Source organism: Pongo pygmaeus, chromosome 8 (genome assembly GCF_028885625.2).
Source record: "Pongo pygmaeus isolate AG05252 chromosome 8, NHGRI_mPonPyg2-v2.0_pri, whole genome shotgun sequence".
Lineage (NCBI taxonomy): Eukaryota > Metazoa > Chordata > Mammalia > Primates > Hominidae > Pongo > Pongo pygmaeus.
The window spans coordinates 118,316,810-118,342,577 of NC_072381.2; the positions used below are offsets into that span (position 1 = coordinate 118,316,810).

A 25,768-nucleotide genomic window follows, 5' to 3' on the forward strand; every position below is an offset into this window, starting at 1 on the left:
ACAAAACATTAGCTGGGCATGGTGTTGGGTGCCTGTAATCCCAGCTACTCCGGAGGCTGAGGCAGAAGAATTGCTTGAACTCAGGAGGTGGAGGTTGCAGTGAGCCAAGATCGCACCATTGCGTTCCAGCCTGGGCAACAAGAGCGAAATTCTGTCTCAAAAAAAAAAAAAAGTCAAAATAATGGTTACTTTTTGGGTAGGACTGCCAGATATCAATACAGGCCACCCAGTTGAATTTGAATTTCAGAAAAACAGCAAATAATTTTTTTAGTATAAATATGTTTCATGCAATAATTTTGTTTGCTAAATCTGGCAACCTTATTTTGGGAGAATATCCATTTGGAGGGTATGCAAGGATTGCTTATGTGGTTCTGGTAATACTCTAGATGGTAAGTTGCATGGGTGTGTTCATTTGTAAACATTCATAAGGTGAATATTTTAATTTTTTTTTTTTTTTTTTTGAGACGGAGTCTTGCTCTGTCACCCAGGCTGGAGTGCAATGCAGCAATCTCAGGCCACTGCAAGCTCCGCCTCCCGGGTTCACGCCATTCTCTTGCCTCAGCCTCCCAAGTAGCTGGGACTACAGGCGCCTACCACCACACCCAGTTAATTTTTTGTATTTTTAGTGGAGATGGGGTTTCACCCTGTTAGCCAGGATTGTCTCAATCTGCTGACCTCATGATCTGCCTGTCTCGGCCTCCCAAAGTGCTGGGATTACAGGTGTGAGCCACCGTGCCCGGCCAAATATTTAAATTTTTTGCACTTTATGATATGAATGTTACACTCTAACAAAAATGTCTTTATTTATTATTATTATTTTATTTTTTTGAGATGGAGTTTTGCTTTGTTGCCCAGGCTGGAGTGCAGTAGCGTGATCTCAGCTCACTGCAACGTCTGCCTCCTGTGTTCAAGCGATTGTCCTGCCTCAGCCTCCCGAGTAGCTGGGACTACAGGTGCGTGCCACCATGCCCGGCTAATTTTTGTATTTTTAAAAGAGACAAGGTTTCGTCATGTTGGCCAGGCTGGTCTCAAACTCCTGACCTCAAGTGATCCACTTGCCTCAGGCTCCCAAAGTGCTGAGATTACAGGTGTGAGCCCCCACACCTGGCCTAACAAAAATGTTTTTAAAATTAAAAGAGAGGTAGAGCAATATAGGAAGAGTCAAGAATCCTGGGTTCAAATCCCAGCTCTTACTGACTACAGTGAGTTTGGTCAAGCTTTTCAAGGTCTCAGTTTTTTCATCTGTAAGATGGAGACAGTTTTAACAAGAGATACTTCTACTAACTCCATTTTATGTAAGAGAAAATGGAAGTGTGCCTACTGTTTTGCTACTGGAAAGTGCTTCTTAAATTGTAAAAGATTCAACAAATCTAAGACGTTACATATGACTATTTAGGACAGAAGATTTTAATACAAAGTCTAGGGATTACTTGCAAAAATTTAAATGTCAGTGCATTTTCCTGGTGAGACAGCCTAAATCTAGCTTTGGATTCTCAAAGGGGTTTCTGACAACCTTCCCTACAGGTTGAAAAGTTAGGGCCGGGCATGTTGGCTCATGCCTGTAATCCCAGCTCTTTGGGAGGCCAAGGTGGGTGGATCACCTGATGTCAGGAGTTTGAGACCGGCCTGGCCAACACGGTGAAACCCAGTCTCTACCAAAAATACAAAAATTAGCTGGGTGTGGTAGCGTGCACCTGTAATCCCAGCTACTTGGGAGGCTGAGGTGAGAGAATCGCTTGAACCCAGGAGGTGGAGGTTGCAGTGAGCTGAGATCGCGCCACTGCACTCCAACCTGGGCGACAAGAGCGAAACTCCATCTCTAAATAAATACATAAATAAATAAAAGTTAGAAGACCCTTGGTCTGAAGAAGACCATCCATCCCAGAGTAGGCAGTAGTAGCCTTGACTGGACTACTGTGACCTGGAGTTCCTTTCTTCCCCTTTGTCCTAGCCTTCCTTCTTTCCTTCCTTTTCATTGCAAAGCAGGCCACTTCTGGGAGCCACCATTCAGTTGTCTCCCTTTTGTAAGCAGGGTCTACGGGTGGGAGGATGGCAGGCCTTCCTCACCAGGGGCTATGCTCTTGCTTAATTAGTGTTTGCCAAAGGCTGCAGATTATTAAATTACTAGTCAGTTGTGATGAAGCCTTGGGGGCTTTCGAAATCTATGTGCTGCCCTAACTGGATGGGAGGGACTTGCCTGAAGGGACAGGGAGAGGAGGGTGTTTAGAGTCGCTCTTTTGGTGAGGCTGCCCCTCCCAGTGGATAGCACCACAAAGAGATCCCAAAGGGTCTTTGCTGCAACTGTCCAGCTTATCTTTGGGGCTTGAAAGCCACCATTAGGCATGTGTTAGATTTGAGTTTAGGCACCTTTCCTTTGTATAATGCAGCTGTTCTTCAGAGGATTAACTGGGAGGGATAGGATAACAGTGATAAGACCTAAGGTCTACTGGGCTCTCCCAAGGAGCCAGAACTATGCTAAATCCTAGTATTCCATCCCCATCTGGAGAGGGGAGGCAAGAAAGGGAAACTGCCCCATTGAAAGACGTAGAAATCAAGGCAACTCTACATGTTATTTCACTGAATCCTCGTAATAACACTCACACGTAGATATTACAACCCTGTTTTACAGATAAGGGAAGAGAGTCAGAGTGATTTATGGAGGGGCTCAAGGTCACCCATCCACACATGGCAAGATCCACACGATCCAAGATTTCAGTCCTGCTGCTGAGGCCAAGAGGCTCCCTCATGCAGGGCATGGGTTCTCAACAGGACTGTCGGGGCTGGGGAGAGTCACAGTTGGAAAAAACTTCCCAGGCCATTCTAGTACAGCCCCTGGTGGGCTGGGGGAGTTGGGGTTGGGGAGAAGGGATTGTGGCATCCCCCTAACCAGTTAGAGAACTGATTTACTAAAGTGAATCTAAAGTATATCATATTTCTAAGGCGTGGCACAGTGGCTCATGCCCATAATCCCAGCACTTTAGGAGGCTGAAGCGGGTGGATGACTTGAGGCCAGGAATTGGAGACCAGCCTGGCCAACATGGTGAAACTCCGTCTCTACTAAAAATACAAAAATTAGCCAGGCATGGTGGTACACACCTGTCCCAGCTACTCGGGAGGCTGAGGAAGGAGAACTGCTTGAACCCAGGAGGCGGAGGCTGCAGTGAGCCAAGATCGCACCACTGCACTTCAGCCTGGGAGATGGAGCAAGACTCGGTGTCAAAAATAAATAAATAAATAAATCGCGGTGGCTTACCCCTGTAATCCTAGCACTTTGGGAGGCCGAGGCGGGTGGATCACTTGGGGTCAGGAGTTCGTGACCAGCCTGGCCAACATGATGAAACCCCATCTCTACTAAAAATACAAAAATTAGGTGGGCATGGTGGCACGTGCCTGTAGTCCCAGCTACTCAGGAGGCTGAGGCAGGAGAATTGCTTGAATCCAGGAGGTAGAGGTTGCTGTGAGCTGAGACTGTGCCACTGCACTCCAGCCTGGGTGACAGAGGGAGACTTCGTCTCGAAAGAAAGAAAGGAAGGAAGGAAGGGGAAAGAGAGAGAGAGAGAGAGAGAGAGAAAGAAAATCACATTTCTTCCAGAGAGGGGATTCCAAGTAGAGCAGTGGTTCTCTAAGTGAGGATGATTTTATACTCTCCCTCCCCACCCACCATTCCTCCCCGCCCCCCTCCCCCCACAACCTGCTGGGGATGTGTGACAATTTCTGGAGACATCTGTTATGGTCACAACCGCTGGGGGAGTGGGGAGGGTCTGGCAACTAGTGGGCAGAAACTAGGAGTGATGTCCAATACCCAACACGCACAGGACAACCCCTGACAACAAAGACTTATTCAGTCCAAAACATCAATAGCGCTAAGCTTGAGAAACCCTGGGGGAGAGTAAAGGGTGCTGTTTTGGGGTGGGGGGTGAGGAAGGGGCAAAGCTGGGGAGAGAGCTCTGGAGATCCCAGGAGAAGCCTAAGTAGACGAGGAATGGATGGACAAATGTTAACTTCACAGCGTAGCTGAGTGTGAGTTTTGCTTTGAAGAAATCTATTTATATTTTGCCAAGATCCCCTTTATACTCCCAGGGTGTCACAGAAAATCGTGAGGATGAGTCTGTCGTTGGGTTGACCAGAATCCAGGAACAAAAAAAAGATCTGGATTGGGAGACAGGAAATCTGCATTCCAGTCCTGGTCTGGCCACTTACCAACTATGGGACACTGGGCCACCCTGGATCTCTTGGAGCCTCAGTTTCTTTTCCTGTAAAATGGGGGTAATTATATTTGTTCTCTCTACCTCACAAGGTGTTTTAAGCAGCAAGTGGGACAATCTATAAGAAAGGGCTTTTGGAAGGACAATCCCTGTTAGGCCGTTCTTACACTGCAGTAAGGAGACACCTGAGACTGGGCAATTTATAAAGAAAAGGGGCTTAGTTGGCTCACAGTTCTTCAGGGTATACAGGAAGCGCAGCACTGACATTGCTGGGCTTCTGGAAAGGTTGCAGGGAGCTTTTGATGATCATGGCGGAAGGCAAAGGGGGAGCAGGCATGTCACATGGTGAAAGCAAGAGCAAGCGAAAGAGAGTGAATGGGAGGGGGGTGCCACACACTTTTTAATGACCAGATCTCACTCACTATGATGAAGACAGCACCAAGCCATTACAGCACCAAGCCATGAGGGATCCGCCCCCATGATCCAAACACCTCCCACCAGGCCCCATCTCCAGCACTGGGGATTACAATTCAACCTGAGACGTGGGAGGGGCAAATATCCAACTCTATCAATCTCCTTATAGGACAGAGGATGCTGCTGTTGTGAAATCTGTATGCAGGTCTCCAAGGACATTTGGATAAGTGGGGTTCAACATTTTTAAAAATAATTATTTATTTATTTATTTATTTTTTTTTTTTTTTGAGACAGAGTCTCGCTCAGTCTCCCAGGCTATAGTGCAGTGGGGCAATCTTGGCTTACTGCTACCTCTGCCTTCTAGGCTTAAGTGATTCTCCTGCCTCACTCCTGAGTAGCTGGGATTACAGGCACCTGCCACCATGACTGGCTAATTTTTATATTTTTAGTAGAGAAAGGGTTTCACCATGTTGGCCACGCTGGTCTCGAACTCCTGACCTCAAATGATCCACCTGCCTTGGCCTCCCAAAGTGCTCGGATTACAGGTGCGAACCACTGCACCTGGCCCATCATTTATTTGTAAACTGAAGGAGTGAAATTAAATATTTTGTCGCTGGGTGCGATGGCTCACGCTTGGAATCCCGGCGCTTTGGGAGGATGAGGCAGGTGAATCACGAGGTCAGCAGATCGAGACCATCCTGGCCAACGTGGTGAAACCGTGTCTCTACTAAAAATACAAAAATTAGCCGGGCGTGGTGGCGTGCGCCTGTCGTCCCAGCTTCTCAGGAGGCTGAGGCAGGAAAATCACTTGAACCCAGGAGGTGAAGGTTGCAGTGAGCCAAGATCGTGCCACTGAACTCCAGCCTGGGCAACAGTGCGAGACTCTGTCTCAAAAATAAATAAATAAATAAATAAAAAAATAAAAATAAAAATAAAAATTTTGTCATCCACATGCTTTGAAATTCAAGCATGAGAGTAAAATTGACAGAGGTTTAAAATTATATATCAGGTGCAATGTTAATGATGGCTACCTTAAAATTTCCCCAACTTGTGTGAGAGGTATGGATATAAGAGAAGAGGAAGAAAGTCAAAGCATTTATCTCTCAAAATAGAGTATTACTTCCATACTAATGGTACAAATAATCCATGCCTAGTTGTGAAAAAATGATAATAATAAAAGACAACATAGGAAAGTATGAAAATGAAAGCAAAGGCTGGGTGCACTGGCTCACATCTGTAATCCCAGTGCCAAAGCACTGGGAGGCTGAGGTGGGAGGATTCCTGGAGTCTAGGAGTTTGAGACCAGCTTGGGCAACATAGCGAGACTTTGTCTCTAAAAATAAAAAATATGGTCAGGCGCAGTGGCTCACGCCTGTAATCCCAGCACTTTGGGAGGCTGAGGCAGGCGGATCACCTGAGGTCAGGAGCTCGAGACCAACCCGACCAACATGGTGAAACCCCGTCTCTACTAAAAATACAAAAAATTAGCCAGGCGTGGTGGTGGGCGCCGGTAATCCCAGCTACTCAGGAGGCTGAGGCAGGAGAATCGCTTGAACCCAGGAGGTGGAGGTTGTGGTGAGCCTAGATAGCACCACTGCACTTCGGCCTTGTTGACAGAGTGAGACTCTGTCTCCAAAAATAAATAAATAAATAAAAATTAAAAAGAAAAGTTAGTCGGTGTGGTGGTGCATGTCTGTAGACCTAACTACTTGGTAAGCTAAAATGGGAGGATTGCTTGGGTCCAGGAGTTCGAGGCTGTAGTGAGACAGAATTGTGCCACTGTACTGCAGCCTGGGTGACAGAGCAAGGACCTGTCTCAAAATAAATAAATAAACAAACAAACAAACCAAACAAAAAGAAAATGAAAGTAAAAATTATCCCAAATTCTATCATCTAGGGGGAAAAAGTGCTGTTGACATTTTGAAGCAAATGTCTCCAAATATTTTAATTTTTTTATATTTTTTTGAGACAGAGTCTCGCTCTGTCACCCAGGCTGGAGTGCAGTGGCACAATCTCAGCTCACTGCAACCTCTGCCTCCTGGGTTCAAGTGATTCTCTTGCCTCAGCCTCCCAGGGGGCCAGGATTACAGGTGCCCACCACCATGCCCTGCTAATTTTTGTATTTTTTAGTAGAGACAGGGTTTCACCATGTTGTCCAGGCTGGTCTTGAACTCCTGACCTCAAGTGATCCGCCCACCTCGGCTTCCCAAAGTCAAATATTTTTAAAGAATAATTACATAAAAAAAGAACTCTACAGTACATGCTTTTTTGTAACCAACAACAATATAGCATGAACATCCAGAAGATAACGTTAGAAAGATGCTTCTTGTATAAAGGGGTGTGTGAGGTGCCTTCAAAGAAGAAAAGACAGAAAGACATTAACATCAGATCCTTCCCTAAGAAATGTTCTATCTGGCTTCCAGATAGAGTCATCACCTTTGTCATTTGGGTGGGTGGCAGGGCCAGGAGGGTCTCACAGGCATATAGATGCCATCACTTATGGCCTTTAGCCCCTAATGCACATTGACTGGAAGGAGAATGGGAAGTGGTGGGGCCCAGGAGGCCTCTTCGGATTCTTCCTGGCCTAAGACTTGGGTTTCTTTAGAAGCATAGTCCTTTGCAGAATGAGAACAAGGAAACTGCATCCCTGTGCTGTCAACAGACCATCAGGAACCTTGGCCACCCTTAAAAAGCACAGGGAGGATTTCCAACAGTGTGTGAAGTCATTAGAAATTCAGTGTGTGGGGACGCAGGCAAAGAGAAACACCACATCTCCATAGATGGGGGTGCTGGGAGGGGCTCCCGTGTTTCTTATGGAGTTTGGGGGTTATTATAACCTCTCACTCTCAGCATCCTGGAACCTTTAATAACGATTAATGCTCTCCTTCTTGCTCTAGGTATTTACAGAATACCCTCAGGCTACCCAGAACCGGTGTTTGCTAAAGATGACAGTCCACTGGAAGCCTCTCTTACTGTTGCTAAACCTTGTGCTGCATATTGTTGTCTATACTGAGATCCAAACTCACTCTGGATCCTGGAACTCATTCACTGAAACTTCTTCCCTTTCCTCATCCAAATGAGTGTTTTGTTAGGAAACGTAATCCATCCATACTAATTTGGAATTTGCAGAAACATTTGGGATTTTGCAAGGGAGGAGAGTTGCTGATTCTAATCCAGTCTCAAGTGATTCGGTCAACATAGATTTAGTCTTTTCTCAAGACAGTTTGGGGCTGATGCTGCTGTGGATTCGTAGTGAGGACCACACCTGAACTCTTCACACTATGGACCTGAGAGTCTCCTTGGATCTTTTACCTCCTCCCATCCCATATTGCTTCTGGCCAGATGCAGGTGTGTCAGCCCACACCTAGATGAATTTCAAGGGGGAACAATGGCATCATCCTCTCCTGAAATTTCACCTGCTCTGTCGCTTGAACACACGTAAGCCACCTTGTGAGACTGCTCAATACCGGGGGACATAGTATCTGCCTCATTTTAAGATGCCCATGTTTTAGTGGAAGGTGCTTTGGTATCTGTGACATTTTTGAATACAGCAATGGATGTGAGTGGGCAAAGCTGCTCTGTAAGACAGGGTGGGGTCATTGAAGCCATTTTAAAAAGAGAAAACAAAAGAAAACCTCAGGCATTTTAATATGTTAAATACGCATCCAATTATTAATTCTAAAGACTTCTATAAATCAACCTAGATGAAACTTTTTTCACCTTTTTCCTGCCTCTTTTCCCCTTCTCAGAAACATTTAGACCTACCCTATGGCAATGACTATTGGGAAGTCTCTGCCCTGTATATCAGGGTAGCACAAATAATTCAGCATAAAGCAGCCCAGTTGCTGTGGCTTGGCATTAGGATAAGTATATCTTAAGAAAGTTCTTATGCAGACTTGGCTTCAGGCAATAAAACGTCACAGACGTATAACTGTAGCGAGTGAAATTTCTAGGGAGCAAATTAGGCTGAAAACATCTTCTAGAGACAGCTAGAAAGGAATTGTACACCACCCCAAAATAAGGCAAGTTATGCAGTAAATGTTTCATTTATTGGCCTTCTTCCATTACTATTAGGGTTAAAAGACATCTTTTCAATAAGAAAAGTATATTTATGGAGGACTGATGTCTTTCAGAAAGCTGTTCCTGTCACAAATGCCTATAGCAGTGGTAATCGGCTTATGAAGGCAGGTGATGAAACCCTGTACAGATGCATACATCTCCCCATTAACCCTTGGATCATGAGGTATTATTGTCACTTTATTACCTGGACCTGTTATTAGCTGAAGCAAGGTGATCAAGCCGGGCACTTCAGAAAAATGTCAGAACAGAAGAGTGTTCCTCAGGGTTTCAAGGGTAGAGAGTGTGTGTCTCTCCAAGTCCCTTCACAGAGTCACTGGGGGGATAGAGGATGCCTATGAAGTGGGCTCTTTTGCCTAACCCTTCCTCTTGCTAAATTTGAAAACTCTTGGGTGTCCAATTTTTAACGTTCCTATGTTGGCTAAGGGAGTAGCTTTCCTCAAGGTCCAAATAAGGAACCATCACCCACGCAGAACAAAAAGCAAACAGAAAATCTCACAGTGGAATCAGGACTTTGGCTTCTAAACATTTCCCCATTTTATAGCTTCCTTATGTTTTCAGATTCTTTTTTTGGCTTCCCTTAGCACACTCCCGGCATAGATAAGTCCAACACAGTGGGGTAACAGATCATCCATCTTGGAGCCCAGATCTTTAAAGAAAAATCACACAGGAACACAAATACACACACCCACACATGTACATATCACTGTCAAGGGTAACTTAGCAGAATCTTGCCGAGCGATTGGGGGAGCTGAATATGGTTGTCAACATGTATTCCCCACTTCGGGTAAATCTGACAGACTAGCCTTGTTTTTCTCAAATTCCAGAGCCAAGCTTTCAATATGGTTTGTCTTCTTTGCTGGTGTGCGTGAATCTCTGAGCCATAACTGGGGCGTGTGGTGAAACGATGGAATCATGGACTCTTTAAATATTAACAGGCAATTTAAAAAAGCCCATTCCAACCACCTCATCCACCAGGTGAGACAAGACGAAGGGGCTGCGGGTGACACAGCTTGTGGCCAGCCTATTTCTGAAGTCCCCTGTCAGGCACATTCCTGTATTTCAATGGGCACCTAACACTTCACCATATCTCGTGGGGAACCAACACTTAAAAGGTGATTTGTGTAAACCGAAACCTCCTTTTCATGCTCATTGATAGGGATAAACAAGGAAGCACCTCTGGAAGAGGTAACCCTACTCACTTAAGTTTTAAGGTATCAGTATGTATCCAAAGAGAAGGATTTAATCAAGGGAGGGCTGAAGGAGAGGAGAAAACAGAAGAGAAGCAGCAGAAGGGCAGTGGATGAAGAGGGCAAGGTCAAAGTCAGAGAGGCCTAGGGACAGCTACTTACAGTTCGGGACCTGGACTGGCACCAGGAATGGACTCCAAGGGGTGAGGGCCCAGCTTCTCCCTGCCTTCCTCCCAAAATATGCAGAGACCAAACTGGATTACAAGGGATGAGGGCACAGCTTCTCCCCACTCCCACCCATTTCCCAACATGCAGAGCCCATGGTGGCAAAATCCCCTGGCTCAGGCTAAAGTCAGAACTGGTCTGGTTTCCTGTGTTTTTCGAATCTCTGCCATTTGGGCAGAACGCTTGGTCCTATAAACCAGGAGTCATCAGTATCCACAGAGAAGTTGCCTCAGCACTTGGACCCAAGTCAACTGTGTTTAAAATTTCACACCAAATCTATAAATTACACATTCACATTGTGAGCCAGCCTACCTTTTTTTCAAATAGTATTCAAGGTTTTTTTCTTTTTTTTCTTCTCTTTTTTTTTTTTTTTTGAGACGGAGTCTTGCTCTGTTGCCCAGGCTGGAGTGCAGTGGTGCCATCTCGGCTTACTGCAAGCTCCGCCTCCCAGGTTCATGCCATTCTCCTGCCTCAGCCTCCCGAGTAGCTGGGACTACAGGCACCCGCCACCATGCCTGGTTAAGTTTTTGTATTTTTAGTAGAGACGGTGTTTCACCGTGTTAGCCAGGATGGTCTCGATCTCCTGACCTCATGATCCGCCCGCCTTGGCCTCCCAAAGTGCTGGGATTACAGGCATGAGCCACTGCGCCCGGCTATTCAAGGTATTTTTCAATACCTTGCTGCCTGGCTACTTCAGTGCCAATTCTGCCATTCCCTCCCCCTCCTCAATTCAGGCATCACCTGAGGGACTTGCAGAGCATCAGGGATCTGGCCCCTCTGAGATTTTGCTGGTCTACTCAAGCCTTTGTACAGCACCAAGCAACGAAATTAAATGTGGGACTTGCACTATCACAGAATACCTTTTTAATTGCTTAATTAAATCAGAGATTTAAGGAAGGAGAGATTCAAAAGAGTTCCCTTTGAATGAGAAAAATAAGGATATGCCAAAATGGATAAAGTTACTAATCATGGGAACAAAGCCCTTAGTATTTACATATGATAAAAATACAGGCCAGTATAGTAAAATCAGTAAGTACATTCTTTAAAATTTCAATTCAGTATATTCCTGAGCTTTTATTATACAGGTAGTACTATAAAGAACATAGAAGACCTCATTATCCAACTTAATTCAGACCAGGGTTTGAGTAAAAAAACAAAAAACAAAAAACTACCACACAGGACAAAGAAATTGCCATAAAATCGAGTTCCTATAAATGTGTTCCAGTTTAAGTAATGAAGTCCCTAAAATGAGCCTTAGTAAAGTCTACGCTGCATATAGACAGACCTAGGCACATCAAGTATACAGGTGACAATTAGCAAGTGTATAAAGCTATGGTCATTTCGCTAAATGTGTAAATCTAAAGGCAACCAAGTAAAAGACCTAAAAAAAGAAACTGTTAAGTCCATTTGTACATGGATTTAACAGTGAAGCATTTCATTCTTCATGTTTTCACTTGGTGTCTTGAAATAATCCCCTTTCTGTCTCCACTCTCCCTCTTAGACACTGCGCCTGCCTTATTTATTTATGAAGTCTGAAGGTTAGTCCTACCTGCTGAGACTAATTAGCCCTGTGCTTTGTATCCTATGCAATCCTGTCTGATTAAATGTACACATTTGTTTTACTTCTTTTCAGGCTCCTTCTCACTCTACTTCTGATATTCTGATTAATATCAAAGTTGGGAGTTACAGTGATTCTCCTCTGCCTCCCCCCCCAGCCCATTTTTATTTTGCCTGCATCTTATTCTTTAGTGTGCAAATGTGGTTGTGAATTTTTTCCAGTGCAGGGGAATTCGTTGGCCTTGTCAATCTCGGTATCATTATTTTTAGTAGTCTTCTTTCTGAGACTTTAGCCTATAAAACAGTTTTGCTGAAACCCCAAACTCTAAATATTACATGACAAATTTGCTTTCTTTTGGAAACCTCGGTGCTGATGGGCCAGCTGAAGTGCAGGTGAGCTTTTTCAGGGAAGGGTGGGATAACAGTACATCCTGGACTCTAGACTAATACTACTTCTAAGAGGCAATTTGCTAAATCCTACTGATTTATTTTTTCCTTTTTTCTCTTTTTCATGTTGTAGTGTCCAGTCTACTTCTTACTGGGTATTTGCAAAAATGAATCTTCTTGCTCTATCACCCAGGAACATTGTGTTTTGGGAGCTGGGTCTTTCCTCTTTAACATAATTCCATTCCCCATTTTGTAGCAAATCAGTCTGCTCCTCCTCTAATACCTAAAAGTCAACAAATACCTGCCGCAAGCCCCAGGTTTCCCATCTTATCCCGGAGGTCTTCTAGCATTGGTTTGGTTAGCAATTTCCTGCCAGAGCCACCTACATCTTGATTATTTTGGTCAGTCTTTCGGGGATTTCATTTCAGACCCCCTTCGAGAAACACTGTAGCCCAACTGATCCCAGGGGTTGGTGAACTTTCAGTTTTATTTTCCCTGACGGTGTTAACGCCCAAACTTTTCACCTCCTAAGTCAAAAAGGACTTTGACTCTAGCTCATTTCCTACCACCTCCAACGTCAGTTAAAAAAAAAAAAAAAAAGCAAAACACCACTCTACATTTAAAAGAATCATATATTTTTCCTTAAGGAGACTTTTAATGTTTCTGACATTTAGCATTTGTTTTTTGCCTAAAAAGTCATTTTGGCATATTCATCCTAGTGGGACTTAACATTTCATGAAATGATTCACTACTAATAAACAAAAAAGGGAGGAGGGAGGCCTCATGGGTTAGTAGTTTCTTTCATTGTAGATGACCAGGAACTTTGACCAGCCCCTTCACTTCCCCAAGCTCTCTGAAAGTGGAGGGTTGATCTTTCCTTTTGACCACTTTTGTCGCATCCCGCCTAAGGGTGGCTGATTTCACTGCTGAATTAACCACCGGGCACCCCCTACCCCCGCCTCCAGCTACCACTTTCTCAAATACTACCCTTCCTTTTCCCCCTCCCTTAAGACTTATTTCTAGTATTTCTAAAGTACACTGTTTTGGGCCTCTCCCCATCCCCGCCCCCCAAGTGGGCTTTCCTTCCGCCTTCCTCGGCTCGGATTCCTGACTTGGTCGCCACCCCCTTCTCCTCCTCTCCCACCCCGCATTGTCTTTCTGAAACCGCCCCCTCCCGGAGCAAGTCCCTGCACCCTTGCCCAGAATCCCGGGCTCGCACACACTCCGCGCAGGCCGCTCCCCCTGCACACTCCTCCCTCCGTCTCCCCCCGGCTTCCCCGCCCCTCTCTTCCTCCTTCTTTTCCTCCTCCCTCTCCCGGCGCCCGAAAGGATCATTGTTAGCCGCCCCCGCCCCGCCCACCCCGGCTGTTTATTTATGCACACGTCACCGGGCCGGCCCCGCCCTCCGGCATCTCATTAAGGCAGTGTGTTCCTCTCGCCCTGTCAATAATCTCCGCTCCCAGACTACTCCGTTCCTCCGGATTTCGATCCCCCTTTTTCTATCTGTCAATCAGCGCCGCCTTTGAACTGAAAAGCTCTCAGTCTAACTTCAACTCACTCAAATCCGAGCGGCACGAGCACCTCCTGTATCTTCGGCTTCCCCCCCCTTTGCTCTTTATATCTGACTTCTTGTTGTTGTTGGTGTTTTTTTTTTTACCCCCCTTTTTTATTTATTATTTTTTTGCACATTGATCGGATCCTTGGGAACGAGAGAAAAAAGAAACCCAAACTCACGCGTGCAGAAGATCTCCCCCCCCTTCCCCTCCCCTCCTCCCTCTTTTCCCCTCCCCAGGAGAAAAAGACCCCCAAGCAGAAAAAAAGTTCACCTTGGACTCGTCTTTTTCTTGCAATATTTTTTTGGGGGGGAAAAACTTTTTGGGGGTGATTTTTTTTTGGCTTTTCTTCCTCCTTCATTTTTCTTCCAAAATTGCTGCTGGTGGGTGAAAAAAAAATGCCGCAGCTGAACGGCGGTGGAGGGGATGACCTAGGCGCCAACGACGAACTGATTTCCTTCAAAGACGAGGGCGAACAGGAGGAGAAGAGCTCCGAAAACTCCTCGGCAGAGAGGGATTTAGCTGATGTCAAATCGTCTCTAGTCAATGAATCAGAAACGAATCAAAACAGCTCCTCCGATTCCGAGGTAGGAAAAGCCCCTCGGGCTGGTGGGGTTTTTTTTATCTGTTTCCTGGGCTTGGCAAATGTTGCTGAAAGGGGAGAAATCGGGGCTGGGGGCGGCGGCGGGGCCCGGCGGGCGGCGTGTGCGTACGGTGCCACCATTGCAAAAACTTGTAACCCTGTTTTTTTCTACCCCCCCCGACCTCGCCGATTCTTTTTCTCCCCCTTCTCCCCCTTCTGCGTGGCGTTTGCCCCTCGCCCTCCCCACCTCCACCCCTCTGGGAAGGCGGAAAGACGGCCTCCGCCTCGCTCCGAAAGTTTCCGAGACAAATCCCGGGAAAGTTTGGAAGAAGGTGAGTACGCCCCGCGCGCCCCGCAGCCGCCCGGAGCCGCCCCCCGGGCCGGCCGCCCCGCGCGCCCCGGCCCCGCGCCCAGCTCGGCCCGGCACTGCGCCGGCCCGGTCGGGGCGCCCGGCCCCTCGGGGCACTTTCTAAAAAGTTTCTCCTCGCTCTCTCCCGCTCCGCGCGGCCGCCGCTGTCCCCTCGCCGCCCCGCCATGTTAGCGGCCAAGAGGCAAGATGGAGGGCTCTTTAAGGGGCCACCGTATCCCGGCTACCCCTTCATCATGATCCCCGACCTGACGAGCCCCTACCTCCCCAACGGATCGCTCTCGCCCACCGCCCGAACCGTAAGTGCCTCCGCGCCCGGCCCCCGCCCGCTGCCCGCCCGCCCGCGCCGCCCGCCGGGCCCCGCATGCGGCCCCTGCCCTGCCCCCTCCCCGCCTCCCCCTCCCCGCCTCCTCCCCTCCCTCCCTCCCCTCCCCCGCTCGTGGCCCAGGCGGCCCGAAACTCTCCAAACTTTTCTGCCTTTTGTGGACTGGATTTGTTTGCACTTCGCCACGTTCTTGCTTTCAGTTTGCTGCCTCGTGATGTTGGGGAGACCTCTCTGTCTAAGCAGGGCTTTGTTGGTGGGGACGGGGGGAATCCGAAGAACTTTTATTTTGCGTTCTGGTTCCCCCTCCCCCTTTGGTGGTGGTGTTTGTTTCTTCACCCTGGGAAGATGACTCTGTGGCTCTTTGCTCTCTCTCCCTCTCTCTCCTTCTCTTCCTTCCCTCTTCTGTGGCGTCTTGGGCTTTCCCCGGTTAACCCCTTGGCTGCCGCTGCGGGCCCCGAGTGACTGTGCTGCGCCCGACGCGCGGGGTAGAGAGTGGGTTTCCTCCAGGCGTTGGACTTGAGAACTGGCTAGCGCGCAGAGCCCGGGGCCCTGGAGAGGCTCCTTGGCTTTCTCTTTTGGGCGGCTATGTATTTAGCTTTCTAGTGGAGATCGCTGGCTCTCGGCCCTCCTTCCCCCTTCCCCTGGAAGGTCACACTTCCCAGATTGGTCCCACCGCAAACTTGGGGGCTCTGAGGCGTCCTTTTCTTAGACAACCCGCAGGGCCGCGAGCGCCCTGGGCGCCGTGGCGGGCTCGGCTGCCCGGCGCACTGGCTGCGGGGCTCTCCCAGGCCGCGCAGGGCAGCAGGGCTGAGCGGGGCGGGGAGGCCCCTGCGGCCCGGATTCTTGGTTTGTGTGCAGCCGGAATGGACTCCTCCAAGCGGACTTGTGTATTTCTAGGGAATTTTGGCGCCTTGGGATGTATGGCGGGGTCGGCGCTCGCCAGCTTCCGTGTAGGCCCGTCGTGGGCCCCAGGGGGGCCAGAGACCAGGGTGTGCGGGCTCAAGGAGGTGCGGGGGCCGAGGGAGGCCGGGGCGCCTCTCCTTCAAGGGAGTGGGCCGCCGATCGCCGGCCACCCAACTTTGGGGGCCCCAGGGCAGCGCGGGGTGCCGGGCTCGGGGGGCGCTTCCTGCAGGGTCGGTCCCGCGCCCAACCCTGACATTTGTTAAGATGGCTCATCCCCTCCCCCACCGGCCTCTGCCCCCTGCCCTCACCCTGAACCCCCTCCTCCTCATCCCTCCCTCCCTCTTCTAAGAAGCCTGGATTACGAATCTCTGGACGCAAGACGCATTTGTGCCCGGCTTCCCGGGATTGTCATTTTACACCTTCTCCAGTTTGGTTCCCTACCCCTTATTTACACACACAATTTTTGTTTTTTCTTTTTCGGTAACTCTAGATAGCAATTTGAAATAATGCACCCACTGTTCAGCAGCCGTGGATTCGGTGCTAATGGCCGAGGGCTTGCCGGACGGGAGTCGATCAGATCTACAAGTGTTTTTAAGCATTAAAATATTAACTATCGGGTTTGACTTGTTTTTTTGGGCCCTGGCAAAATGGCAAGGGCATGCTAGACCGGTCATTTTTTTATGGCTAGGGAAGAGAAATAATTATCCCCCCCCTGCCCGGCGCCCAGGCATGCTTGGGAAGCTGGGAGAGCGGTTCGGCTCAACCCCCTTCTCCAGGGCCAGTTCCACCAGGCTGCAGGGGCCGCGCTCTGGGCTTGCAGCTGTAGGGGAAGCACAGTTCGCTTACTTTGTATTTTTCTTGGGAGCTTGTGGGGCATCTTAAACGGGACCGTTCGGCTCAGAATCGCAGTGTTCGCCTACCAATAAACCGGACCAAGCAACATTCCAAAGAATCCCTGAGAATTTCTGCCTCTCCTCCCCTCCCCCTTCCGATGGAAACCTCCCTGGTATTATTTTAAAATCCACTTAACCATCTGAATATTGAGCTTTGATGGCGGGCTTGCTAGCTTTCTTGACTCTTTTTAAACTCCCTGTCTGATGCTGGCAATCTTGCCATCCCTTCTCAAACTTGAGCAGTTGTGTTGTCTTGTAATTAGCAAACAGGGAAATTGTTAAAGGCAAATAAATGATTTCCCGGTGAGAAAAGGAAGGCTCCCAATGATCGGTCCTTTTTGTGGGCATTATAGGAATAGACGGCGTCTAGTTATTTTAATTGTGGACATAGCGGGTGGCCTGGTGCTGTGACATCAGATTGAGTCTCAGAAGACATTTCTGAACTCAGTAGGCAGTTTTAGTACTTACATGTCAAACACCAGCAGACATCTTTGTGTACACTGCCCCTTCGTCCTTCCTCCCTGTTACCTGGGTTAGATTATGTGCTCCAAAATTAAAGTTATTTATTTAGGCTGGTCAGCAGAGCAGTGGAAATGAGGATGGTAGGCTGTTGTGTGTCATTCCTGACGTCTTCAGTCAGAGGGCCAGCTTGCAATCCAGATTTGATACAGCTGCGGGAGAAATGGAGGAATCCATAGGCAAGATAGCGGGCTTCCCATACTCTTCTGAAATCCTTAGTGTTTTATAGGGTGTGTTTTTAATGGCAACGTGTAAAGACAAATTTCGCTGTATGCTTTATTATTTTCCCTTTGCTCCTTGGTGGCGGTGATTTTTACTACATTTTCTGTTACTTATGGTGTACCTGTAAGCAGCTGCATCCTTTAAAAAGCAAACTCTCTGGAACCCTGATTTCTGCTTTTTTATTTAAGAATGTAAAGAATTAGAGAGTATCATTAAATCGGCTTATGATGAATAATACATTATCTCAAGAATAATGCTTTAATTGCTGAAGACACCATAAAGCTTGATAGTAATAATTTTATTTTAAAATGACAAAGATTTCTGCATAATATTAATTTAGTCTTTGATTCAGTAATAGGAATGGCTTTTAAAAAGACAGATTCAGATACAAAACTGCATTAAGGAGAGGTCTAGTTAAGTAGATGGGAAGTGTTAGAACTGCAAATATTAGAACTGTGGTAACATTTGTATACTAAAGATAAGAATACTGTAACCTATTAAAGTTGATTGGAAAAAGTAGTTTTACATTTCTTTTTCCCTCCTGGCAAAGGGGAAATAGGAATATGGTGGTTGAAATTCCAGTTAGGCTTGAAATTTCTTTTTAAGGGCTTGATTATTCGAGCCCTTGCATCTTCTCTTATCCAAAGTTATTTGCTTTTCAACCGAGCTGTTTGCTACTAGGTTGAACAGATAAATAAGCTGCATCTTGAGTTCATTTTTGAACTTGGAATCCAGCATTTAAAGGAAACCGAGAGGGGCCTATTCATTGGGGTTTTATTTAGCCGGGCAACTTCTCTTTCTGGCTTGTGAAAAATGTATGTTTTTTCCTCACTGAAACAACATAATCCTTTCTAATACAAAAGATTTAGACCTTGGAGTGTGAAGGGTTAATGGTGGTCCTTCCCAGTTGTCCTCCCACCCCCCCACCTCACCCCTGATTGTTTTGACAACACTTTTCAAAGTGTGACATTCCAAGCCCCTACATAACAATGTAATATTACTGTAATTACACAGGTCATTACATTTTAAATAGAGAACAATAAAATGCTTATCGCCCTGAAAAAGAACAGGTGTTCTTACCCTTCTTTGGTATTTATGCTAATTGTTTTTCATCTCCTTCAGAAATATTTATGGCGAACATGTTTAGATTTCAATCTCAATGCAACCGTATTAATTCCCTGCTAATCTTTATAGGTTGGGGTTTAATGTCTGCAGTATGGATTATAGGCTCAACATTCACCCAATAAGTCATATTTTAATGATTATAAATTAAATATGCCAGCGCTTTTCACTTTGTTGATATTGAAACTTTCTGAAATCCCAGAAACAAACTCAGGCATTTGGGAGCCTAACGAGCTTATCTGGAAGATGTGTTTTTGGAAACTTTTGACTGTTTAAGGGAAGGAGCTTTGACTGATGCCCTCTGTGTCTGATAAGAGCTTTTTGAGGAAAACAATCCTCGTTCTTGCTAGTTCTTCACCTTGATTTTAATTTTACTGATAGGGATTTCATTTAGAGTCACTGCTGGAAGTTGGTTAGCTTTCTGTTTCTTAGCAAGCTGTGAAAAAGTTACCGGAAGGTTTCCGGGGGCTTGCAGATCAAGAATGCTGTTCTGTTTGCAGTGCTGGATCGCTGCAGTTCTGCACGCCATTAAAAAAAATATTTGCTTTAGAAAACTAGCATTTTAATAGTTGCACCAGAGGCTGTGCTTTTAAAGATTACAGTAGAAGTCTTTCCAGGTTTTGAATGCCTCCTTACATCCCACAAGGTGCCCCTGGCTGTGTGCAAAAAAGTGCCTAGATTTCTCGGTGGAGAAATCCTGGTGCAACTTCTCTTACACACGTGCAGTGGGTAAACTAGAAGGTATCTAAGAGGATTTTACATTTTGTCAGATGTTTCACAACAGGCCCCCCTGAATCACATTAAAAATGCACTGTAGAGAAAGGACAGCTGCAAATTTTTGTGTGGACGCGTGTTTCTGGACTATGACTGAAACTCCGAGGACCTTTCCCCCAGCTGTCTGGAAGTTATGTGGAAGTTGGTTTATTGGCAGTTAAGTATGAGACAACCTGGATTTAGCAAATGCTCTCTCCTGCACAGGAAGTAGATGACATTATATTGGGGGAAGGGAGGAGATTTCAGGCAAGGAGTGATTTACTTTTTTTTTTTTTTTTTTTTTTTGAATGCTGGAGTTGCCAAATAAATAAGCACTTTCCAGGGAAGTAGGTGTAAGCTTTTTAGTCTTGGTGAGTGGCATTAGATAATATCTTTGATCGCATTTATAATTCTTTTAAGGTGACACATTTTAAAGTTTGGAAAAGGAGGCTGAACCAAATTCTTGAGAGTCTTATTTTCAAAGGGGTGTGTGATGTGGGCATCTGAGTTTCTTCTGGGAGTGAATATGGGCAACTATGTAAGTAAATCTTCAACTCTGACTTATAATTGAGCACATTTGTGAAGGAAATGGTTAATTTTACAACCAAAGGCAAACTCGCACCTCGACAGGTCTGCTGAAAGAAATGTGCCTCAGTCTTTTTGCTGGCAAACGCACCACCAGGTCATAAATCCACAGGCTTTATTTACAGCCCATAACACTTATGAATGTTAAGATATTTGACGCCACGTTGGCCTTATAATATTCAAGGTCCGCAGACATTGGCAGTAGCTCAAATTTCTCTCACTAATTATAAGCAATGAGATGGAGGGGGGGTGGTATCCTAACGCAAATGCTGCCCTCCCTTCTCTGCTGACCCCCACCTCTGCAATCTTGAGTTTACTGAGACAGACACCACCACTCCTTTGGCAGCTGACTTGTACGTTTCCTCCAGGCTATTGTTATACACATTTATAAAGAGCACTTTCAGGAATGGAAATTCAGTGGGGGCTCTGCACAGATGCCTTTTTCAAAAGCAAAGTTGCTCTAGGTGTTTGCATCTTTTCCCTTCTCTTTTCTCCCTTTTTCCTTTCTTTCTCTTTTCTTAATTCCCCCCAACACCCCCACCTTTTTTTTTTTTTTTTTTTTGAGATTACATTGCCTATATTGTGCATTTTCCCCAAGAATACTTAAAGAAACCTGGTATGGGAGACGGCTCTTTAATTTATATGATGTTCCCCTGAGTGGAAGGGAAAATGTACACATTACATAGTACACTAGTTAAACTAGTTAACGTGAGAGTTTTCAAAAAAGTGAGATGAGGTGAAGAGAGTTGATTAAAAGAATATAATAGGTGAGGGGAAAAAAATCCAGGTTTACATTGGGGATGGGAGGGCTGCTTATTTGTGAAAAATGTACTGGTATCTGGGGGAGAAGGCACAGAAAAGTAGCCAGAGGAGACAGAATAAATGCCTAAGAAAGATTAGAAAAGTATAATACAAGAGGACAAAGATTTGGGCTTGGGGGAATTGAAATTGGAGGTTGGAAGTTTCCTTATGGAGGGGCGTCGAAGTACCCTGGGCTGGGCTATTAAAAAGGGATATTGCTTTGCTCAGCAAAGATGGGCTGCGATCTCTTCATTACCCAGGGTGTTCTACCTAGCCACAAATGTGTTTTCTATCAGTTACTGTGTAAGCATCTGAGGGTGAGGCATTATCTGTGGTGGAGACTGGAGTGTGAGAGAGAAGGCCAGTAGTCCTACTGATTTTAATTTATGTTGAAAAAGTGGGCTGTTCTGGTGTATTACAAACTGACTACATGGTATAAGGGGGAAGTGGGATTCAGAGGTGTTTGCCAGGCCAGGAGAGATGATGGCTCTCATTTCTGACTGGATCCTTCCTTCCATCCAACCCAAACTTAAAGACCCAGGCCAAAAGGTTTTCTTTTCTAATCAATGGCATGCAGAAACTTACTAGCCCTCAGGGATAGATGTGAATCCCTAAACAGCTCATTACAAAGAAGGGGCTGTGGGATCTTTGAACGGGTTATCAGCCGAGGTGTTCTTTGCTTTTCCCAAGATAGGTTTTTTCTCCTTAGGCACATCTGATTTCGGGCTGGTAATTCGACCTGTTATATTTTATTCTTTTTGTCATGCAGTAGCCCCAACCAGGTCGGTCTATGGAGGAAGGAATGGCCAGGAGTGGCATCAGCCCTGAAGGAGTTAAAATTGCTCCCTAAAGTTTGGCATCATGAAAATAAATTTGAGGCCTGGTAGGCATTAGCAGGGCACAGCACATTTACAGAGCTTAATTAGTACGCACTGTAATTGTTCATGGTCTGCCAGAAGAAGTAATGTTCAGGAAAAGTGGAGTCCCTCTCTTGCAGTCTTCAGCTTGAAACCGATAAATCACTTGCATATTTGTGTAGTGATTCAAATGGAGCTAAGACCTCTCCCATCCCAACATGTGGTAAATTGTAAAGTCAATGAATTGCAGATGTAGGGTACAGTGAGATTCTCTAAGAAAATGCAGAATGAATGGGAAAGAGTGATGCTATAAATATTTACTGAGAAGATAACTAGATTCCTTCGTGCTGGGCCAATTATGATGTACTAAAATATATTAGTAAAATGCTTAAAAAATTGAGAGGATTTGTGTGGGTCTTTGGGTGGGTTGGTTTGTTTTGGAAAGTGAAATAAAAGGCACTATGTTATTGTCGTGTCAGTTTTATTAAGCCTGAATCACAATGGCATACCCAGGGAAGGACGCATGAAACCCACATTAATGCAAATTAATTCGTTATGAGTTGCAGCACTGCGACTGCTAAGTGGAGTAATGATGGGGCATCATTTTAAGAGTTTTAGTGTAGCAACTTTTAATGAAAAATGCTGTTAGGAACATGTCTCAGCACTTCAGCCCACGTGTTTTTCTATATGCTAGAAATATGTTTTATACAAGAGCAGGAAACTTGATTCACTTTATTTTTTCCCCCAAACAGTTTAAGAACTTTAATTATGTTTTGACGTTGAAAGAAAATCATCTAGTTTTTCTCAAAAATCAACCCAGAAATGCCTATCACCATAATGAAGTTCAAGCTCAACTTTTTTTTTTGTGAGACTTTGCAGCACAAAGTGGAGAAACAACATAGCATTCCCCCATAGACCTACATGTAAAACTTTCTTGAAGCGACTTTGTCCCCTTTTTTTCTTCTTAGAGAATTTTGGTCTCAGGCAATGTTGCAAGTCAATACTTCTTTCCCCAAATGTGAGTAGGTGGATACGTATAGAAGCTGTAAAAGTTAATGATCGTTCTCTGACTCATAGCTGATGGTTTCAGGTTGAGGAAAAGAAAAATTAATGAGGGTAAATAGACATTTGATGGAACATTGAGACAGTAGGAGAGATTGTTCTTGTGTCTAAAGGCATGCATTTTGTTGCAGCAGAATTTCTGAGGCAGAATGCCAGGAAGTGAAAGGGGATGCTGTCGTTAAGTTATTGTTTAGGGGTGGTACAAATGTTCAGTGTCTAGATCTTTGCAGGAATGTTTAAGCTCAAGTACCAGGCAATGCTGGTTTTGCCTTTTCTCTTGAAGTCAGAGGCCCCCCCTTGGTACTTTTTATAAGGGCAGGCAGTCACCCAAAGTCTTGGTCAAAAGTTTATTTCCCATTAAATGTAAAAGGCTCTCAACACAGGACTGGGGGCAGTGGGGTAGGGGAAGCTGGGCTCATAATGGCCTGTGGTTGCTCAAATGACTAATGACCTAAGAAGAGGTCTTAGGTATACTAAAAAAAGTATTTTGTTTCTTAAGGTAATTACATGGAAATTAGATTTCAAGTGGCTCATGGTAGTAGCTACAGGGTAGAGTGGAAAGTGGACCAAAAAAACTAACACCTAGGAAATGATCTGTTTATTTTTTTTATATAGATAAGAGAAAGCCAGGTGATTCATAAAACTGAAAATAAAGTAAATGTTCCACCTCTTCCCAATTTAGCAGGACGAATAGGCATCAAAAATTAATGTTCATCGTGTTAGAAGTTAGCTTAGTGCTGGAAAAACCAACAGAGGATTTCAATTGTTTTAATTGTCTTTGAGGAGGAGATTCCTGTGGTTGAAAAAAGCTGTTTCCCATTCCATGTCTGGGTATCTCTGATGTTTTGCATATCAGAAACATCAAATTTAGAGCCCAGTAGTGATTAGAAATAAGACGAAGAATCTAGATATGATGATAATAAGGGAAGGGGTTAATCTTAAAATGTTGGTCTTTGCATTGCTGAAGAATTTTGCAAGCCTGTGCTGAGAACTGCCGAGTCTTCACCGTTCTTCCTCTGGACAAGTGAGGGCTGAGGCATTTGTGGGTAGTAGAATGGGGGATGGGCTTGGTCACTGATTTTTGTTGAGAGCTTCATGGGAAGGAATGAAATGGAAAATACGTTGGAGTTCTCATCTGGTGACTTCCTGGGTACTCCAGGCAGGGAGGGGGGTGCCATTTTGAAGGTGTGAGGCACAGCCGGGTGAGAGCAGCCATGTTTGCCGGATGAGGAAATGATGTGGAGTGGTCTTGGAGCACTCCTGGTGACTGGTGCAGGACAGTCCCAAGTAGGCAGATGGGAACCTGGTTTTTTTTTTGAGACGCAGTTTCGCTCTTGTTGTCCAGGCCGGAGTGCAGTGGTGCGATCTTGGCTCACTGTAGCCTCTGCCTCCCCGGCTGAAGCAATTCTCCTGCCTCAGCCTCCCGAGTAGCTGGGATTATAGGCGTGCACCACCATGCTGGGCTAATTTTATTTTTGTATTTTTAGTGGAGATGGGGTTTCGCCATCTTGGCCAGGCTGGTCTGGAACTCCTGCCCTCAGGTGCTCAGCCCGCCTCAGCCTCCCAAAGTGCTGGGATTACAGGCGCGAGCCACTGCGCCGGGCCTGGGAACCTGGTTTTTATTTTATGTTATTATTTTTTTGAGACGGAGTTTTGCTCTTGTTGCCCAGGCTGGAGTGCAATGATGAGCTCTCGCTCACCGCAACCTCCCCCTCCCAGATTCAAGCGATTCTCCTGCCTCAGCCTCCCTCGTAGCTGGGATTACAGGAATGCGCCACCACGCCCGGCTAATTTTTGTATTTTTTAGTAGAGACGGGGTTTCACCATGTTGTTGGTCAGGCTGGTCTCAAACTCCCGACCTCAGGTGACCCCCCCCCCCCCCTTACCCCGCCGCCCACCACCTCGGCCTTCCAAAGCGCTGGGATTACAAGCGTGAGCCATCGCGCCCGGCCAGAACCTGGTTTTTAAACTCAGATATGCCTTAGTCATCTTGTCCTGGACTTCGCAGTCTCACCTCATATTCCAAAGCACACAAATGGCCTAGCATCTTTTATTCTTCCTTCTAGCTTCTGGAGAGAGAAATGATTGTTCCAGTTTAGAATGCCAGGGGTTTACTGGGTGTTTGTATTTTTTATCTCTGCCTTAAAAAAATTAGATTATAATGAACAAGACATCTTTATGTTTTACAGGGAAGGAAAAAGCAGTGAAAGTATGCATTTTCGAAAGAAAAGTATGTTGGGAAAAGAGAGAGAGGGTGGAAACCCAAAGGAGAAACAAGAAAATTTTAAGTCCTTGTTTCAGTAGCTGGAGGAAGTGAGCTTGGAAATCTCTCCAGCACAATGGTTGCTGGCTGGGAAGAAAGATCTGACTTAGACACAGAATAAGCTGCTTGTGCTGGGTGTGTTTGTGAGCTGGGTGAGGTTTTCTGTGTCGCTGGGCACCTGAGGGAAGTTACGTGGCTGGGGGGTGGGATGGGGGGGCGTTAGAATGGAGAATGGGTGTCTGCGGGCGCGCGCGTGCGTGCGTGCGTGTGTGTGTGAGAGAGAGAGAGAAGGTAAAATTAACTTTGTCCTATATGTTGGTTTCTCTGCTAGAGTCTTAAGGAACTTGCAGCTGCATTTTTACTGTTTCAATTACAGCATTCTCTCTAGGATTGTTGGTGTTATTTAGGTGATGATAAAGGCAAGGATTAAGAACAGAACTGGACAAGTGAAAATTGAATTTGGATTAATCACAGTTTGATTAATTTATTCATAAGATTGTGACTATATGAATTTTTTTTCAACAACATATCCTTAGTTATCAGGTGTCCATTCAATTTTAATTGACAATATAAGATTCCTGTGGTTACCCTGTGTACAGATTGCCTAGGGCCTCTGCAGGGATTGTGGGAAGAAAAGGTTGGACAAGTTTCCATTAAGATCTGAATCAGGTGATTGGAAAAGAAGAGAATAAAACCAACTGAAAAGAGAGGGACAAGTTGTTAGTGTTGCCTACTCTGCTTGAAGGAGAACCCTCCTCTCAGACAAGAGCTACTTTCTGGCCAAGAATTCTAAGCTCGCAGAGAAACCTGTCCCAGGCACAGAAGTTGTTTTAACATGATGCAGAATTGTCACAGTAATTAGTGCAATCTCCGTTTACTGACTGGCAGTTTTTACAAAAAGGAGA

The 25,768-nt window shown here is 45.7% G+C and overlaps 1 protein-coding gene across 49 annotated transcripts in view; it reads left to right on the top strand.

Moving 5' to 3' along the window:
• The first annotated feature begins 13,451 nt into the window (after positions 1–13,451).
• Positions 13,452–25,768, top strand: part of TCF7L2 (transcription factor 7 like 2) — a 217,334-nt gene continuing 205,017 nt past the window's right edge. For 24 of the 49 annotated variants that reach the window (XM_063670274.1, XM_063670294.1, XM_063670275.1 and 21 more), the window contains exons 1-3: positions 13,471–14,195; positions 14,457–14,523; positions 14,733–14,857. In XM_063670274.1, coding sequence (XP_063526344.1) covers positions 14,007–14,195; positions 14,457–14,523; positions 14,733–14,857 — 381 coding nt within the window. In that variant the 5' untranslated portion in view covers positions 13,471–14,006. Of the gene's footprint in view, positions 14,196–14,456; positions 14,524–14,732; positions 14,858–25,768 lie in introns of all 49 variants that reach the window. The other 25 variants (XM_063670277.1, XM_063670280.1, XM_063670281.1 and 22 more) reach the window with 7 other exon arrangements.